Genomic DNA, 20032 nt, shown 5'->3' with positions numbered 1-20032 from the left:
TGTACAAGTTATTACAAGTCTCCAGCGCAGGTTTCCTTTCCAGTATATACTATATCTAACCCAAGGATACGGAATAACCTTGTACCGGCCCGTCAGGGGGTCGCTCAGTCCCCATATGGGCTCCAGTCCTCCAGTTTGCTTCCATATCACAGGAGATTTAGGTAAATGTACAGTAGATTTCCCTGCCCTGGACCACCAGGATTAGGACCATGAGCACCGAAGAGCACCTGATATTACTGACTGTATACTCCATGTGGGGCCGAGCACATGGAACAAATAATGGGATCTGTATATATGGAAAGACAAGAACTCTAATAGTGTATTATAGTGGCTTCAACTCTTACAGGGCAATATAGCGCAGTATCTTAGATATCACAGGGACAGTGGTGTCCAATGTAAACAAGTGCCAATCCATGATGGTGCCCCCCATTATGGCAGTAGTTACACATCACTGCTTCTCCCATCACATATATGGCTGCTATGGTGGTAGTGACATCACTGCTTCTCCCATCACATATACGGCTGCTATGGCGGTAGTGACGTCACTGCTTCTCCCATCACATATACGGCTGCTATGGCGGTAGTGACGTCACTGCTTCTCCCATCACATATACGGCTGCTATGGCGGTAGTGACGTCACTGCTTCTCCCATCACATATACGGCTGCTATGGCGGTAGTGACGTCACTGCTTCTCCCATCACATACACGGCTGCTATGGCGGTAGTGACGTCACTGCTTCTCCCATCACATACACGGCTGCTATGGCGGTAGTGACGTCACTGCTTCTCCCATCACATACACGGCTGCTATGGCGGTAGTGACGTCACTGCTTCTCCCATCACATACACGGCTGCTATGGCGGTAGTGACGTCACTGCTTCTCCCATCACATACACGGCTGCTATGGCGGTAGTGACGTCACTGCTTCTCCCATCACATACACGGCTGCTATGGCGGTAGTGACGTCACTGCTTCTCCCATCACATACACGGCTGCTATGGCGGTAGTGACGTCACTGCTTCTCCCATCACATACACGGCTGCTATGGCGGTAGTGACGTCACTGCTTCTCCCATCACATACACGGCTGCTATGGCGGTAGTGACGTCACTGCTTCTCCCATCACATACACGGCTGCTATGGCGGTAGTGACGTCACTGCTTCTCCCATCACATATACGGCTGCTATGGCGGTAGTGACGTCACTGCTTCTCCCATCACATACACGGCTGCTATGGCGGTAGTGACGTCACTGCTTCTCCCATCACATATATGGCTGCTATGGCGGTAGTGACACCACTCCTTCTCCCATCACATATATGGCTGCTATGGCGGTAGTGACATCACTGCTTCTCCCATCACATATATGGCTGCTATGGCGGTAGGGACACCCCTTGGAATACCCTGCAGAAAGGGCTGGGAGTGCATGTAGTTACTGGAGCGTTGGTCTATTCTCTATAATTCCTGCAGCCAGAGATTCTCTTTCTCCATTGCCGACCCCCGTCCGCCTGTAATATTACAATCCAGTCCAATAATTCTGCCACTTCGGCATGTGCCGTGCCAGTAGATTCACCGTAACGTGGCCCCTTCCTCCATTTACTGCTTACACGGACAGGTATATTTTCCCAGCCATTAGTGAACAATGAAACATAAAGCAAAAATATAAAATTTCCTATGAGATCACCCAGTGAATGATCCATTGTGTTCTAGGAAGAAAATAGCGATTCTGAAAACCCATAACTAGAAATAACTAGAACACAAGTGGGGTAACGTGATCGCCCGTCAGCCGAATACTAAGGGTGAATACTGTACAATTCTACTTCCTCCACTGACTCCTATATAAAAGCAGAATTTCCTGGACCAACCTTAAGACGACTTGTCTGCATCTTCTATACCCTCTGCTCTCTTCCTTGCATGGTGGTTACCAAGGACCATGCACCGAATCTTCTTTTCCTTGATCCTGATGCCCATGGCATCGGCTCTTAGTAACTCGACTGTTGGTAAGTATAGAAGAGAGTGATTGTATATGTCACGTATTATACCGGGGTGTTATAAGAGATTGTTACATAGTATCAAGACCTCGAATTCTAAATATATGATTAGTTGTATAGCAGAACTCAACAAAAATCAAAAAAATTGCTCCTCCTTTTAATCAGAATGTTTTGTATGATATCCGTGTATTTGTATCGCTCACATCTGTCCTGGAATGATGACATTCACATGGAGAGGTAGGTCGCTGTCCCTCACCCTCCATACAGGCAGAGTCCCCAATCCCTCTGATACAGGCAGTGACTGACCAGACGTACAGAGACCGGTGAGGTGGCCGCTACAGCAAATCACTGGCCCCAGCGGTCATCTGAAGAGGTCTGGGGAAATATCAGCAGTGACATCAGTGCCAAATCTTTGGTCTCATGCCTAAAAGAGGGCAAGGAGGGCAACCCGCAGATAGACACGAGAGATGCTGCAGAACACCAACCGCATTAGTGCACCAGACACTTAGGTGCAGTCAGACAGATGCCCTGGATATTACGGTGCACCAATCTAGAGCTCCGAAATGGTCACAGAGTTTGTGTGTACTGTAGTCAGTCTGTCCCACAGGAGGAAAACCGCCCCTCTGCCACAAGAGATAGTGCACCCATATAATGCCAATGCTCTGGGTTCACCGGCTTAATGCCTTCCCAGTAGATCTATCTCCTTGGCTTGCTCTGTGTGGACGCCTGTCTCTTTAAGAATCAGTGTTCTCACCTGCTAACTTCCTTCTGCCAATACCTGTCTGTATTTAATCTGCGTTTGGTCATCCGTTTGGGGAGTCCACATGACTGAACGCACAAGACACAGAGCGGGGAGACGACGTCCTAAGATCTCAAAATATTACATTTTATAATCATTTCTATATGAATGTTTTATTCTGTTATTTAGTTTAGATTTTCTTGCAGCGTGTCTTTCATTTTATGTAGATTTATAGCTCAGAGCTGTCTTGGTTTTCTTATTAGGTCCTTTGGATGTCACCAGCGCTAATGCACAATGCAGCTCCCCGACAGGTAACATTATAGACATATATTACTATATTATATACTTCTGTGTGTAATCCTATTCCTACACTGCTTTATACAGTCCTATGAAAAAGTTTGGGCACCCCTATTAATCTTAATCATTTTTAGTTCTAAATATTTTGGTGTTTGCAACAGCCATTTCAGTTTGATATATCTAATAACTGATGGACACAGTAATATTTCAGGATTGAAATGAGGTTTATTGTACTAACAGAAAATGCGCAATATGCATTAAACCAAAATTTGACCGGTGCAAAAGTATGGGCACCTCAACAGAAAAGTGACATTAATATTTAGTAGATCCTCCTTTTGCAAAGATAACAGCCTCTAGTCGCTTCCTGTAGCTTTTAATCAGATCCTGGATGAAGGTATTTTGGACCATTCCTCTTTACAAAACAATTCAAGTTCAGTTAAGTTTGATGGTGGCCGAACATGGACAGCCCGCTCTCAAATGATCTGAAAACAAAGATTGTTCCACATAGTTGTTCAGGGGAAGGATACAAAACGTTGTCTCAGAGATTTAACCTGTCAGTTTCCACTGTGAGGAACATAGTAAGGAAATGGAAGACCACAGGGACAGTTCTTGTTAAGCCCAGAAGTGGCAGGCCAAGAAAAATATCAGAAAGGCAGAGAAGAAGAATGGTGAGAAGAGTCAAGGACAATCCACAGACACCTCCAAAGAGCTGCAGCATCATCTTGCTGCAGATGGTGTCACTGTGCATCGGTCAGCAATACAGCGCACTTTGCACAAATAGAAGCTGTATGGGAGAGTGATGAGAAAGAAGCCGTTTCTGCACGTACGCCACAAATAGAGTTGCCTGAGGTATGAAAAAGCACATTTGGACAAGGCAGCTTCATTTTGGAAACAAAAATTGAGTTGTTTGGTTATAAAAAAAAGGCGTTATGCATGGCGTCCAAAAAGAAACAGCATTCCAAGAAAAACACATGCTACCCCCTGTAAAATTTGGTGGAGGTTCCATCATGCTTTGGGGCTGTGTGGCCAATGCCGGCATCGGGAATCTTGTTAAAGTTGAGGGTCGCATGGATTCCACTCAGTATCAGCAGATTCTTGAGAATAATGTTCAAGAATCAGTGACGAAGTTGAAGTTACGCCGGGGATGGATATTTCAGCAAGACAATGATCCAAAACACCAAAGCTCCAAATCCTCAGGCATTCATGCAGAGGAACAATTACAATGTTCTGGAATGGCCATCCCAGTCCCCAGACCTGAATATCATTGAACATCTGTGGGATGATTGGAAGCGGGCTGTCCATGCTCGGCGACCATCTAACTTAACTGAACTTGAATTGTTTGTCCAAAATACCTTTATCCAGGATCCAGGAACTGATTAAAAGCTACAGGAAGCGACTAGAGGCTGTTATCTTTGCAAAAGGAGGATCTACTAAATATTAATGTCACTTTTCTGTTGAGGTGCCCATACTTTTGCACCGGTCAAATTTTGGTTTAATGCATATTTTCTGTTAGTACAATAAACCTCATTTCAATCCTGAAATATTACTGTGTCCATCAGTTATTAGATATATCAAACTGAAATGGCTGTTGCAAATACCAAAATATTTAGAACTAAAAATGATTAAGATTAATAGGGGTGCCCAAACTTTTTCATAGGACTGTAGTATAGTATAGTATAGACATTGCAATTTACTGATATCTTTAAATCAATAATAAAGTTTCTTAAAGAGTAAAAAGCCGGAGTAGTAGAGGGAGGATCAGATTTAGGGTAAGGCCCAGCCCGGCTGCAAATACCCATCAGTACCAGCAAAAGAAATCCATGAGAATAAAACATCTGCAGGAGCGAGCATCAGAATGTGAGCAGGTATAGAGCAGGGTATAATGAAGCCATATATATATACGATGTATATGTACGTCTAGTGCTCTACCAGATACATCTAGTTGTCTACCAGGTGCGTCTAGTACTCTACCAGATACGTCTAGTTGTCTACCAGGTACGTTTAGTGTTCTACCAGATATGACTAGTGCTCTACCAGATACGTCTAGTACTCTACCAGGTACTTCTAGTGCTCTACCAGGTCCGTCTAGTTGTCTACCAGGTATGTCTAGTGTTCTACAAGGTACGTCTAGTGTTCTACCAGGTACGTTTATTGTTCTACCAGGTCCATCTAGTTGTCTACCAGGTATGTCTATTGTTCTACAAGGTACGTCTAGTGTTCTACCAGGTACGTTTATTGTTCTACCAGGTCCATCTAGTTGTCTACCAGGTATGTCTAGTTGTCTACCAGGTTCTTCTAGTGTTCTACCAGGTCCATCTAGTTGTCTACCAAGTATATTTAGTACTCTACCAGGTATGTCTAGTATTCTACCAGGTACGTCTAGTTGTCTACCAGGTACGTCTAGTTGTCTACCAGGTACGTGTAGTGTTCTACCAGGTACGTCTAGTGCTCTACCAGGTCTGTCTAATGTTCTACCAGGTACGTCTAATGTTCTACCAGGTACGTCTAGTATTTTACCAGCTACTTCTAGTGTTCTACCTCATTTGTTCCATCTTCTCCTCTAGAATCCTCCTCGCTCACCTATCTGGTGGACACCACAGGTTCTATGTCTAAATATTTTGCCCAGGTGAAGATGGCGAACAGTTGGATACTTGACCGAGTTACTGCCAAATTCCCTTGTGGTGTCCGGCAATATACCATGGTGGAGTTCAATGATCCAAGTACGTCTTTATCAATCTCATATAGTGTTTACATTGTATATATGTATAGAGAAGTCTAAGATAGCAACATAAGAATATGTAAGAATTACGACAAGTGACATGTAATATAATATCTAGTAATATATATGTATATGGGGTATATGAGATACCGGATTAACAGAACAGAAAGGACAGACATAGAAACTCTACAAAGAAACAGAAACTTCAAGAATTTGTTTTGTGGACTCTTAGGTAGCGACGAGGCGTTTCCAGTCCGAGCGTCTCCTCGTGAGCTTGTTTCTAATCAGACGTTATTTTAGGTTTTCTTCTTGAGGACTTGAGACTGCGAGGTTTCGGGAGGGGAGAACAGTCTCTTAAAGGGACCCTAGTATATAGTATACGCCATGTATAGTAGGACAGAAGGCATCTCCTGCTACGTATAACAGTTGACATTGTCTCATCTCCAGGTGTTGGACCTGTTAGATTCACACACTCAAAACAAGAATTTGGCACCTTCTTCAACAGTCTGGTGGCGATCGGAGGAGGCGACTGCCCAGAGTTAGCGATCCGAGGGCTCGAATTGGCCTTAATGAATTCCCCACCTAAGTCTTATATCTTGGTATTTACTGACGCTTCCGCCTCGGACTATTGGAACACAACCCTGGTTAATAATGTCTACTCGCTCATAAACACGACAAAGTCTCAGGTATGATGGATCGATATGGGATACGCTGGGTAGTGGCGGTAACCAGAGGGGTAACCAAGCTTATGGGCCCCAATGCTAAATCTGTGTCATTTAGAATAGTGCTATATTTAATATGGCAGAGGGGCCTTTAGGGGCCCCCTCTGGGTCCAGGGCCTGGTAGTGACTGGGCCTGAGCTGCGATCAGATCATGTGACCGATGACCGTGACATCACGTGGCCTGTGACGTGACCACTGCCTTCATACATCCAACCTGCAGGGTTGGGGTTCCAGGTGTTGGATCTCCCCAGATCTTCCATTGATGACCCAGGATAAGAAAACGTCATCAAGTAAAAGTCCCACAAAAACCCTTTAATTATCTCCAGTCTCCTAATACATCTTATAAATGGCGCCAAACAAGCCCCATGTGGTGATGTGATCAGACGTCTCCTCCTAATAATATATTCCGATATTCTGCCTCTTAGATCTACATTCTGGCCAACGGATATTGCAATACCACGGACACTCCAGATTTCGCCATTTATCGGGATATTGCGGCAAAGAGCTTCGGGCACGTATTTTTACTCGCTCTATCAGAAATCTATAAGGTGAGTAAATTGTAGACAAAATAATACTTCAATCCTGTAACTCGCCCCATGACATGTCATAGTATACGGGCCCCAAATATAACACTGTATATATATATATATATATATAAGGTCATAACCAAGCCAGACTAAATGGATCGAGTAGCTGGAGATCTCCAGTGAATGTAGGCCTGGCGAGGATATATATGATGTCATCCAATAATACGTGATGTCATCTAATAATATGTGACGTCATCCAATAATATGTGACGTCTTCCAATCACATGTGATGTCATCCAATAATACGTGATGTCATCTAATAATATGTGACGTCATCCAATAATATGTGACGTCTTCCAGTCACATGTGATGACATCCAACAATACGCGTGACATCCTATAATACGTGTTGTCATACAATAATATATGATGTCATCCAATAATACGTGATGTCATCCAATAATACGTGATGTCTTCCAATCACATGTGATGACATCCAACAATACGCGGTGACATCCTATAATACGAGATGACATTCTATAATATGTGATGTCATCCAATAATACGTGATGTCATCCAATAACTCATGATGTCATACTTGCCTGTCTCCTAGGTATTTAAGTACTTGGAGGTGACACTTACGATGCCCATTGACAGCTCCACCCAGCTTTTCTCCGGAGACTTCGCTGTTCTTAACCACAATGAAAGCTTCCTGGTCTCCAGCAACTTCTCCTCATTTATGATCACCACTGCCGGCCCTTTATCAAGTTTGAAAATTTCCGGACCAAGTTGTAAGTCCGTCGCATTAACTCTTTATATTCTGAGTCGGCCACAGCTGCAACATAAAACATTGACGTTAGGGAAACTCATAAACGTGTCAATACAGACAAGAATTAACCATCTGATACACCTGTATACCACGTCCATGGCCGCCACGTCCTTCCACCATCTAGGACACGTGACAACATATAACAATGAAGTAGATATTAATGTATTCACCGCCATATGGGGAGGTCACCAGAATCACACACGGGGTGACGTGGAGGGAACACCGAAACTCCAGGGATTAGTAACATCTCCGGACAAACAATGTACAACATTTGATTAATTCGGAATAAGTTACAGACCTGATTATCGATTCCCCTGGTGACCTCTCCTCCCCCGCGTGTCCGTCTTCCGGGAGCTTCTTATAATCCCGTGACCATCTAATAATCCGGCAGATAATCCGGCGCCCCTTGTGAATGTGTTTGGGAAATGCTATTGATACAGATTCTTAGATGTCCTATAAAGTATCGCCAAATCTACAATGAATACAGTTCCTTCATCTATATATCGTATTCACCTTCTCCTTTGTGTTTTCTATGCAGCGTTTTCTATAGAAAAACTGGTATCAGAGACTTGGGGTTCGGTGCTTGTGGTAAAAAATACCACTATGGGGAACTGGACTCTAAGCGTGAGCGCCAAAGGCGTCCACTCCATCCGAGTAGAAGGCTTCACAGGTACAGTAATGCGCTTTACAATGGCTCTGCAATGTTGAAGACTTGTAACTGCATGGGTGTAGTTTTATCCAGAAACAGCGCCACTCTTTTCTGCAGGCCGTGTCTGGTATTGCAGCTCAGGCCATTCCCTTGGATTAATTTATAAAATACTGGAAACCTTAGAAATCACTTACTACTATAGTATCTAGATGTTATAGTCTATAGATGTATACATGTCCTCTAGATACATTTTATATTTACACAATCTAATCCGATTCTTTTTTACTTTTTAGCTTCCAGCAAAACCTGTGAGTATATTGTGTGATATAATCTAATGCACCGCACAAGGTACTGTATGTCTATTACATGAATATCTGCAGTAGACAAGTATACACAGTATATATATCTATAATGGATAGTATATAGATGACCATGAATACAGGAGACTTCTCTGGGCTGATACTGGCGAGACACTCGGCCGTGTCGTCCTTACTGTCCCCCCCGAATTATCTTCTCCTCATGTCTCTTCCCTCCTGATAATCCGACCTCAGTAAGTAAATCATCGCTGGTCCCTGACAATTCCCAGATCATAGAAAGTTCCCGCATTCATGGTCACAGCCATTGGCAACTGATCAAAAGATGGTTAGAACATTTTTTTTTAATTTTGCAAATTTCTAGCAAAAATTTCCATTATCCAGGGATCTAAAGTGTGGATTGAAATCCTAAAAGCAAACAAATCGGATCCCCGAAGCTGCAACATTATTTGTTTTATTTTGCAGGTTTTTCTGACGCAACTTTTTTTTTCTCTTTTTTGTCTTCCAGCTCCAGTAAATTGCTCCCAATGCCACGACAATGCCACGTGCGAAGTGTCTGCAGATTCCGTACAATGTGTCTGTAAGGCCGGCTTCATTGGCGACGGTTTCACCTGCTCCGATATTGATGAATGTGCCTATTCCTGGACCCATAACTGTTCCGCCTCCATCTGCGTCAATAACATAGGCTCATACACTTGCACATGTCCGAGCGGCTACCAACCTCTTACTGCTACTGTCTGTGTCGACATCAATGAATGCTCTAACTCCAGCCTACACAAGTGCCACCCCCTGGCCACGTGTACTAACACTGTGGGTAACTATTCCTGCGCCTGCAACGCTGGCTACTTTGGTAATGGCTTTAGCTGTGAAGTGAACGACTGCACCCGAGGCCCCTGCGGAGCAGGGCTGGAATGTGTGAAGATCATTGGCTCCTATCTGTGTGTGGATCCCTGCTCCAACTACACCGCTCTCAATGAGTCCTGGAGGAGCAGCTTCAACTATCTCTCTCCCGCCTACACTCCCCTATACGAATATAAGTGCGACCGGTACCTGAGCGGCTGGTATCGATTCACGGGCAGTGGAGGCCTTCGTATGCCAGAGACTTGTACAGCCGCGTACCGCTGTGGTACACATGCCCCAATGTGGCTGAATGGTTTGCACCCAACAGCTAGTGATGGCATTGTAAACCGCACCGCCTGTGCCAGCTGGATTACAGGGTGCTGCCAATGGTCATCAATGGTCCAGGTTAAAGCTTGTCCTGCTGGGTACCACGTGTATAAACTTTCCGGAACACCGGGTTGCAATATGGCTTACTGCATAGGTGAGTAACAAAGACTCCCATCTTGTGAGTTGGGGGCTTATCTGTATCGGCCGCTTTCCTTTTCTTTTAGCCTTCACATTCTGAAATGAGGAGCCCCGGCTTATTCTGTTACAGTTGGAATTATTGCTCTAGCCCCGCTCTTCCTGAGCAATTATTTCTGTTCATTAGAGCTCCCATTACATTAGTTAGGCTCCATACTGTCAGGTGGGTGGTCCTAAGTAGTCTGTGCCAACCTAGGACCGCCCACCTGACAGTAGTAGCCCCACTTATAAGGCACTGATACTAACTACATTGCTTGCTCGGGAATGGTGGGGGCTAGAGAAAAAACTCCAACTACACCAGAATCCATGGCGCGGCGCCTATTAAATAACGTAAAGAACTGGAGTCAGTGGAGGTGGTGGAAAATGAATATAATTCTAATGACACAAGATATAAGCGGTTACTACAGTAGATTTAAAGGGAGTCTGTCAACAGAACCCAGGTAACAACCCAACCCAGGTCATCTGGGTCAAACAGAATTTTCCCCTTGTGAATTGGTTCTTCCATTGCCAAAATATCAGTTTTTATATACAAATGAACTTTTTTAAGCAACGAGGGTATGGCCCCTTACCCTTTGGGTACCAGCAATGCCCTTATTGCGCCAAAGAGAAAACCTGCAAATAAACAAAAATGTCTCAGCAAAAGTGGCAAAAATTTATGGCGAAAATACAGTTTGACTGAGGTGATCTTATAACCTATCTATCTGCAGGGTGGGGATCTGCTGACCTTAACCTATCTATCTGCTGACCCCAAGTTGCCTATTTTTTTTACCCTCTTTTGCAGACCCCGCCACTTCAAACGAAACTTGTGAAGCTGATGAAGACTGGAAATTGGGAGAGAAAGGCTACGGATGTTATTGCAAGAGTCAATATAAAGTCTATTGTAAGTTTGGCTCTTGCAGGTATCGCTGTCATAGTAGGGACTAAGGGCGTTGTCTGGGATTGGGGCACACGTAGACGTAGACGTAGACTCAAGATGCAGAGTCATAGTGTCACATGTCAGATTTACTGGCAACTTCTCAAAAAAGTTCTTCTCAATTGAATGGTAGAGATACTTGAACATATAGTACGGTCGATTCTCTCATCATTGGCCTCTTTTGGGCTGGTTAGAACAAGATCTCTCCCCAAGCACTTACATCACTACACCTCCATAGAGGGACAGTATGCTATTTTATTTCTGCCTTGTAATTACATCGCCCCCTGTCTTTCATTCCAACCCAATCCACCTGTCACTGTCTCCCCTCTGCAGATTCACAGGGTGAAGAGAGAACAATCCCTCCTCCTGTCACTCACTGTGATGCCATCTTAAAACCTGCTACATCTATAGACAGACTTTCTTTAGCAACAGGGAGGGAACAGCTCATTACTTAGGGTTTTTTTTTTATCAGAAAACAGCAATATTTTTTTGTTACGCATTACATTTTGGCCCAGAATAACGTAATCAATGAAATTATTCAGGAGTTACTGCTGCAGTTGAATCAAAGATGGAACTTTAATCAGATTAATCAGATGTGTCTTCCCGATGGGCGTAGTAGTGCGATGGAAGTTTTACTGTAGAAGATGGTCCTGAGCCTTGTAATGGTTTTCACAACAATGGGATGTCCAATGATCAGGGTTATTCCAGTGTTTAGTTTCTCCGTCCCAATGTAATTATACTCCAGCCTCTCCCAGTAGACTTGGGGTCCGTGAATTAGTAAGTCCCAGGAATCTCTGTCTACCTGAGGGGTTTGCAGGGCCCAGTCTGTGAGGCTCTAGCAAACCTCAACTTCTTCTCCAAATTGGCAATTTCTCTCTTCTCTGTAGGCTGTCAGTGGGTATCTTCCCTGTCTTAGGGCTGCAGCAATGGTAAGGCTTTAGCACTAACCCCTGAGCACTACTTCCCCCTCATCAGGGGCTCAGGGTGAACGTTCAGTGCAGAGTCTCCTTCTGTACCCCAGCCAACCACTGGTTGGACTGGACCAAGCTTTCACCAAAGAAAGGGGTGCACAACTCCCACAGTGGAACATTCCCTAAAAGGGGGAAAGTGACAAATAACACACAAAATACAACAAAATATTTATCAGTGTCCATTGGTATTCTGCAGTCAGACCTAAAGTAGGGACCGTTCTTCTAAAAGAGGGACACTTGGTACTAATCTGAGATGTCACATTGACCCATTGACGGCTGTATGTAACTCTAGGCTTTGGTTACAGCTTTGGTGGACGTGCGCCCCGAGGTGACCTGCGGGACCAATGAGATGAAAGCTTCATTCCATAAATGTCAGGCCAAGGCTCTCAACTTTGATTTTAAAAATTTCAAGAACAGCAGCTGCTTCCAATACGAGGACGACAGATACACCAACATGTTCTCAGTCCTGTCCCGACTAGAGGCCGGAAACTGCGGGGTGACGCCAACTGTAAGTGTGTCTTGGTTTGTATCTGCTGTTAGTATAGCAGACATTGGCGTACGTAGGAGCCACCAGTCACTTCTCACGTCCAGAGGACCTCTGCTCTTTTACCAGGGGACATTTCATAAAGACTCGGACTTGTTCTTGTGATTTTGGGCTAGCCTACATTTTCCTACTTTGGGCTGCCATGTGTTTTTGCTCCCGGCCATGCTGATAGATATATCTTATGATAAAGTGTAAGTCCGGAGATTTTTCTCTTTTGCTTCATCTGTTTATTTTCTTTTACGAAACAGCAAAATTCGACTCACGTCACGTACACGAGCAAACTGGTCATTACCGCTGAATCGACTGGACTTATTATGAGAAATGACTCGGTGACGCTGGTCGTGTCCTGCACGTATCCCCTCGACATGCAGATGAGCTTGAGCCAAACCCTGAAACCCATCCTCAAGTAGGTGGATGTGATAATGACTGTCATATCATATAATATTACAGCTCCCCAGGGCTCAGATCGGTCCGGGTCTTCTGACTCACACTCTGCTTCCACCTTGTCATTTGCTACCTCCATTGCTGTGATATTGTCACATGAAAACTTTAGTAATTTCTCTCATTTCTCCATCAGACGAAAGTGAAATTTGTAAATTCTATTCATTTTATTCACTAAACCCTATTTTTTGTGTGCAGGTCTACGGTGATCAATGTCGGAGGGACCGGACAGTTCACGGTGACCATGGCTCTGTTTAATGACAGCAGTTATCGGTTTCCATTTGTAGGGTCACAAGTTCCATTGTCCGTCAATGACATGTTGTACATCGGGGCCTACATCCAGGGGGGAGATAACGCCACATATGCCCTGGTGATGAAAAACTGCTACGCCACGCCGTCCTCAAATGTGAACGATACAGTAAAATATTACATCATCAAGGACAGGTATAGTAGCTAAAAATGGAGAGTTTCTGCACCTCACCACGGGGCAGTAGGTGCACTGGGGGCGGGACTTCAGCTGCCCGGAGCACTGCTCAAGTTAGATGTCATAGCAATGTCACAGACAGGAGACAGGGTCTGGGGGGCAAGAGCAGCGCTCCAGGGAGGTGAAGGGCCAAAACTGCAGCCAAGTGCTCTGGTGTTGTCTCAGGTTCAGAAATAAAATGTGGCTGAATGTGAATAAACCCGTAGGCCTCCTGCACAGAATCACATTGGAGGGAATTCAGCATTCTGCTTTTACCACTTTGTCTGGCGTCGATGAATATTAAACACCACTTGTAACTTGTACATTGTTTTACGAGCCGTTTTTGACCTTGTCTGGCCGCTTTTCCCACCGGTGCTGACATCTCCCAACATAGAAATTTATGCCAGCAAAGAGTTAACATAGGATTGTGCCTAAGAGGATCCAAAGCCCCCATAGGTTTCGGCAGGGCTATTCACATGGCCAGTTTTTTTATTATGGTATATTTTAACAGTCAGTCCATTTTGACAGATCCATCAATAGAAGTCAAAGGGGGACCTATAAGACCAGATGCCCCCGCGGAAGCAAAGCGTCCATGGAATTAAATGTCCCGTAAACAGACGGCGTTCCTCCTGACTCCTCTGCATGTTCTGACCAATCTCCCTTTGATTTTATTGCAGCTGTCCTAATAAACAAGACTCGACCATTCAAGTGACCCAGAATGGGGTGTCCAGAGAAGGCCGCGTGGCCCTGCAGATGTTCAAGTTTGTTGGAGATTATGACTCTGTGCATCTACATTGTGCTCTGGGTCTCTGCAAGATCTCGTCTGGAGTCTGCGTACCTGTAAGTAGACGCTCGGGTAGATGGTGGATCTTGAGTTGTCCTCGTCTCCTCTTAATTTGTTAAAGTTTATTCAGCCATTGGTTAAGCCGGCCCTTTACCCCAGCACAATGAGATGTGACGTCTTTGTCCAGGTCTTACATTGATCATGAATCCAATGTCTGTTTCAGGTTTGTTCTGGGGCCCGTAGCGCTGGACCAGACATCGAAACCAAAGATTTAACACTTGGACCAATAAACCTTAAAGGTAACGAATGTAGAAAATCCTGTTCTTATAGGATGAGTGAAGGGGAAGAAGAGTGAAGGTCATACACCAACTCTATGGCTTCACATGTGGGGAGGGGGTAATATATAGTACGCATGGTATATAGGGGTAATAAAATATTACAGTCAGACCTCTCCAGATCTCTTTGAGAAGATCTCCTCCTAACCCAGAGCACAACTTCTGCGACAGATTTTCTGTTTTTCCTATCTTATTTGAGAAGATCACCTTCCAAAATGAGCGCCCTCCAAAAAAATACTAAGACAAAAAAAATCTAGCAATTTTGGCCCCAGGATAGCCAGACTGAACAGGAAGTGCGTTGAAAGCCGAAGGCCGAGAAATGCAACACAGCAGAAACAACGTTTTACAGTCCCAGCAAAATAATTGAGATTCGATTTAATCACATCTACACAGTATAGAAAAAAACACTCCGGAAAACACAACGTTTCCAAAAAAAAACAAAACAGAATGTTAGTTTAATGTATGGAATGGCTCAGTTGTTCCCCATTGATAGCGTCTGCTGGTTTTGCAGCATTTGCTGATTTTGCAGCGTCTGTTGCTTTTCGCTACGTGTTGCTTTAGCCTGACAGACATTTGTCTTATTACAAGTTTTAGTCCAATGTTAGAAAAATATTTCCAAATAATATTGAAGAATAATTTCTCCCTAAAACTGCCCCATAGAGGTCCAGGTGTTGTGCCCGGGGTTTTTTGATTGAATATTAATACAATATTTTTGTTTTTTTTACTGACAGCCCTCTCATCCCACGCTACAATCAGTAAGTATTATTATTACCGGCTCATTATCAGGTTCACACAGAGAAATTCCTCTCCATTGTCCGCTGCAGTAATCGGCCGCAGGATTGCTGGGCACTGGTATGATGCCGTGGTTTTCCTTTGCTGATCAGGCCCCCGGGCCCATGGACCTCACCGGCAGGGACTCCTGAACTGCAGAATCTACGGCTACAGAATCTGCATTGAGATTGAGCAGGCTGAGGATGATTATTCTGCGTCTTGCTGCAATCTCAGGGCGGAATCTGCCACGGATTAAGGGGTGAATTTCATCCCAAAATCCGTGTAAGATCCCTCTGTGTGAACGTCCCCTAAATGTGCACCACACCTGGTACAGGTCACCCACCTGGATGGTTCATGTGCAGATTGCAGACTCTTGTACCTGAGGCCTCATCCACCAATACATGTACGTTTCTTTCCTTCTTCTAGGTACAGGCGCTCCCTCCATCCTTCTCCTTCCCGCTCTTCTCCTGATGGTGTCGTCCATGTTCATGTAATGTCAGCAGACAATGAGATCTGATATAGTAACAGATTTATTATCGAGTGTAATAACATAATCAATACAAATAAAGTTATTACAATAAAACATTGCAAACTCCTTGGTCCTTGTGTGAGATTTAACCTGGGGGGGAGGAGGGGAGGCCCGGGGGAAAGGGCGTTATAGGGTCTGGAGGGGCTGAGAGAGGCAAAGTGAAAATAAGGTAGTATGTGGAATATTCGCTTTAATACCTAAACTATAATAGGATATGGGGGGGGTCTGTGAGGACCCCGAGAGCCTACAAACATTCAGGACATTACGGACACTTACCCACATCACGTGACCTAAACAGAGGAAGGGCCTGTGGTGATGTCATAGTCATGTGACCCATGTGTGACATGAAAGCTGCATGACCTGTGAGTAGGCAGAGCTTGCTTTGTAGGTGGGGCTTCTTCCTCGGGGGTGAGACCTTGCCAGCAGGGCGGTGCTGTTGGGTACTTCCATACTTACCAAGGGGACCGAATGTGCAGTGTGCCATGGCAAATGTAGAACCACCCACTTCTGCTTTGACTCCACCCATTCATTTCTCATGTCCCCACATATTATAACACCCCTATATTACTGTAACATGAAATGCCCCTGCGTTATAATGTCTTCTCATTGCCCCCACAATTTAACATCCTCCTCAGTTCAATGCCCCCAGTTTATTGTCACCCTCAATCCACCTCCACAGTTGACCGGTGACAGTGACAAGGAGACGTCCTCTACACCTAGACCGGTGACCGTGACAAGGGGACGTCCTCTACACCTAGACCAGTGACAAGGGGACGTCCTCTACACCTAGACCGGTGACAGTGACAAGGGGACGTCCTCTACACCTAGACCGGGGACAGTGACAAGGGGACGTCCTCTACACCTAGACCAGTGACAGTGACAAGGGGACGTCCTCTACACCTAGACCAGTGACAGTGACAAGGGGACGTCCTCTACACCTAGACCAGTGACAGTGACAAGGGGACGTCCTCTACACCTAGACCAGTGACAGGGGGACGTCCTCTACACCTAGACCGGTGACCGTGACAAGGGGACGTCCTCTACACCTAGACCAGTGACAAGGGGACGTCCTCTACACCTAGACCAGTGACAGTGACAAGGGGACGTCCTCTACACCTAGACCAGTGACAAGGGGACGTCCTCTACACCTAGACCAGTGACAGTGACAAGGGGACGTCCTCTACACCTAGACCAGTGACAAGGGGACGTCCTCTACACCTAGACCGGTGACAGTGACAAGGGGACGTCCTCTACACCTAGACCAGTGACAGTGACAAGGGGACGTCCTCTACACCTAGACCAGTGACAGTGACAAGGGGACGTCCTCTACACCTAGACCAGTGACAGTGACAAGGGGACGTCCTCTACACCTAGACCAGTGACAGGGGGACGTCCTCTACACCTAGACCGGTGACCGTGACAAGGGGACGTCCTCTACACCTAGACCAGTGACAAGGGGACGTCCTCTACACCTAGACCAGTGACAGTGACAAGGGGACGTCCTCTACACCTAGACCAGTGACAAGGGGACGTCCTCTACACCTAGACCGGTGACAGTGACAAGGGGACGTCCTCTACACCTAGACCGGTGACAGTGACAAGGGGACGTCCTCTACACCTAGACCGGTGACAGCGACAAGGGGACGTCCTCTACACCTAGACCGGTGACAGTGACAAAGGGACGTCCTCTACACCTAGACCGGTGACAGTGACAAGGGGACGTCCTCTACACCTAGACCGGTGACAGTGACAAGGGGACGTCCTCTACACCTAGACCGGTGACAGTGACAAGGGGACGTCCTCTACACCTAGACCGGTGACAGTGACAAGGGGACGTCCTCTACACCTAGACCGGTGACAGTGACAAAGGGACGTCCTCTACACCTAGACCGGTGACAGTGACAAGGGGACGTCCTCTACACCTAGACCGGTGACAGTGACAAGGGGACGTCCTCTATACCTAGACCGGTGACAGTGACAAGGGGACGTCCTCTACACCTAGACCGGTGACAGTGACAAGGGGACGTCCTCTACACCTAGACCGGTGACAGTGACAAGGAGACGTCCTCTACACCTAGACCAGTGACAAGGGGACGTCCTCTACACCTAGACCAGTGACAAGGGGACGTCCTCTACACCTAGACCGGTGACAGTGACAAGGGGACGTCCTCTACACCTAGACCGGTGACAGTGACAAGGGGACGTCCTCTACACCTAGACCAGTGACAAGGGGACGTCCTCTACACCTAGACCAGTGACAGTGACAAGGGGACGTCCTCTACACCTAGACCGGGGACAGTGACAAGGGGACGTCCTCTACACCTAGACCGGGGACAGTGACAAGGGGACGTCCTCTACACCTAGACCGGGGACAGTGACAAGGGGACGTCCTCTACACCTAGACCGGGGACAGTGACAAGGGGACGTCCTCTACACCTAGACCGGTGACAGTGACAAGGGGACGTCCTCTACACCTAGACCGGTGACAGTGACAAGGGGACGTCCTCTACACCTAGACCGGTGACAGTGACAAGGGGACGTCCTCTATACCTAGACCGGTGACAGTGACAAGGGGACGTCCTCTACACCTAGACCGGTGACAGTGACAAGGAGACGTCCTCTACACCTAGACCGGTGACAGGGGGACGTTCTCTACACCTAGACCAGTGACAGCGACAAGGGGACGTCCTCTACACCCAGACCAGTGACAAGGGGACGTCCTCTACACCCAGACCAGTGACAAGGGGACGTCCTCTACACCTAGACCAGTGACAAGGGGACGTCCTCTACACCTAGACCGGTGACAGGGGGACGTCCTCTACATCTAGACCGGTGACAGTGACAAGGGGACGTCCTCTACACCTATACCGGTGACAGTGACAAGGGGACGTCCTCTACACCTAGACCGGTGACAGTGACAAGGGGACGTCCTCTACACCTAGACCAGTGACAGTGACAAGGGGACGTCCTCTACACCTAGACCGGTGACAGTGACAAGGGGACGTCCTCTACACCTAGACCGGTGACAGTGACAAGGAGACGTCCTCTACACCTAGACCAGTGACAAGGGGACGTCCTCTACACCTAGACCAGTGACAAGGGGACGTCCTCTACACCTAGACCAGTGACAGTGACAAGGGGACGTCCTCTACACCTAGACCAGTGACAGTGACAAGGGGACGTCCTCTACACCTAGACCAGTGACAGTGACAAGGGGACGTCCTCTACACCTAGACCGGTGACAGTGACAAGGGGACGTCCTCTACACCTAGACCGGTGACAGTGACAAGGGGACGTCCTCTACACCTAGACCAGTGACAGGGGGACGTCTTCTACACCTAGACCGGTGACAGGGGGACGTCCTCTACACCTAGACCGGGGACAGTGACAAGGGGACATCCTCTACACCTAGACCGGGGACAGTGACAAGGGGACGTCCTCTACACCTAGACCGGTGACAGTGACAAGGGGACGTCCTCTACACCTAGACCGGGGACAGTGACAAGGGGACGTCCTCTACACCTAGACCAGTGACAGTGACAAGGGGACGTCCTCTACACCTAGACCAGTGATAGTGACAAGGGGATGTCCTCTACACCTAGGACAGTGACAAGGGGACGTCCTCTACACCTAGACCGGTGACAGGGGGACGTCCTCTACACCTAGACCGGTGACAGTGACAAGGGGACGTCCTCTACACCTAGGCCGGTGACAAAGGGACGTCCTCTACACCTAGACCGGTGACAGGGGGACGTCCTCTACATCTAGACCGGTGACAGTGACAAGGGGACGTCCTCTACACCTAGACCGGTGACAGTGACAAGGGGACGTCCTCTACACCTAGACCGGTGACAGTGACAAGGGGACGTCCTCTACACCTAGACCGGTGACAGTGACAAGGGGACGTCCTCTACACCTAGACCGGTGACAGTGACAAGGGGACGTCCTCTACACCTAGACCGGTGACAGTGACAAGGGGACGTCCTCTACACCTAGACCGGTGACAGTGACAAGGGGACGTCCTCTACACCTAGACCGGTGACAGTGACAAGGGGACGTCCTCTACACCTAGACCGGTGACAGTGACAAGGGGACGTCCTCTACACCTAGACCGGTGACAGTGACAAGGGGACGT

General features: G+C 46.8%; 1 protein-coding gene across 1 annotated transcript; it reads left to right on the top strand.

The window, feature by feature from the left end:
* Window positions 1–1931: 1931 nt before the first annotated feature.
* Window positions 1932–15944, top strand: LOC142216847 (uromodulin-like). Its single transcript, XM_075284889.1, has 17 exons — window positions 1932–1998; window positions 2992–3039; window positions 5590–5745; window positions 6192–6430; window positions 6892–7014; window positions 7606–7783; window positions 8360–8496; window positions 8588–8597; window positions 9293–10105; window positions 10928–11026; window positions 12336–12538; window positions 12823–12980; window positions 13214–13459; window positions 14156–14318; window positions 14486–14561; window positions 15329–15352; window positions 15795–15944. Exons 1-17 carry the CDS (start codon window positions 1932–1934, stop codon window positions 15860–15862), a joined length of 2808 nt encoding a protein of 935 aa, XP_075140990.1. The 3' UTR covers window positions 15863–15944.
* Window positions 15945–20032: the final 4088 nt, after the last annotated feature.

This window comes from Leptodactylus fuscus, chromosome 8, assembly GCF_031893055.1.
Source record: "Leptodactylus fuscus isolate aLepFus1 chromosome 8, aLepFus1.hap2, whole genome shotgun sequence".
In the NCBI taxonomy this organism is placed as follows: Eukaryota; Metazoa; Chordata; class Amphibia; order Anura; family Leptodactylidae; genus Leptodactylus; species Leptodactylus fuscus.
The sequence above is the reverse complement of the archived record's forward strand: the minus strand, read 5'-3'. Positions and strand labels throughout refer to the sequence as shown.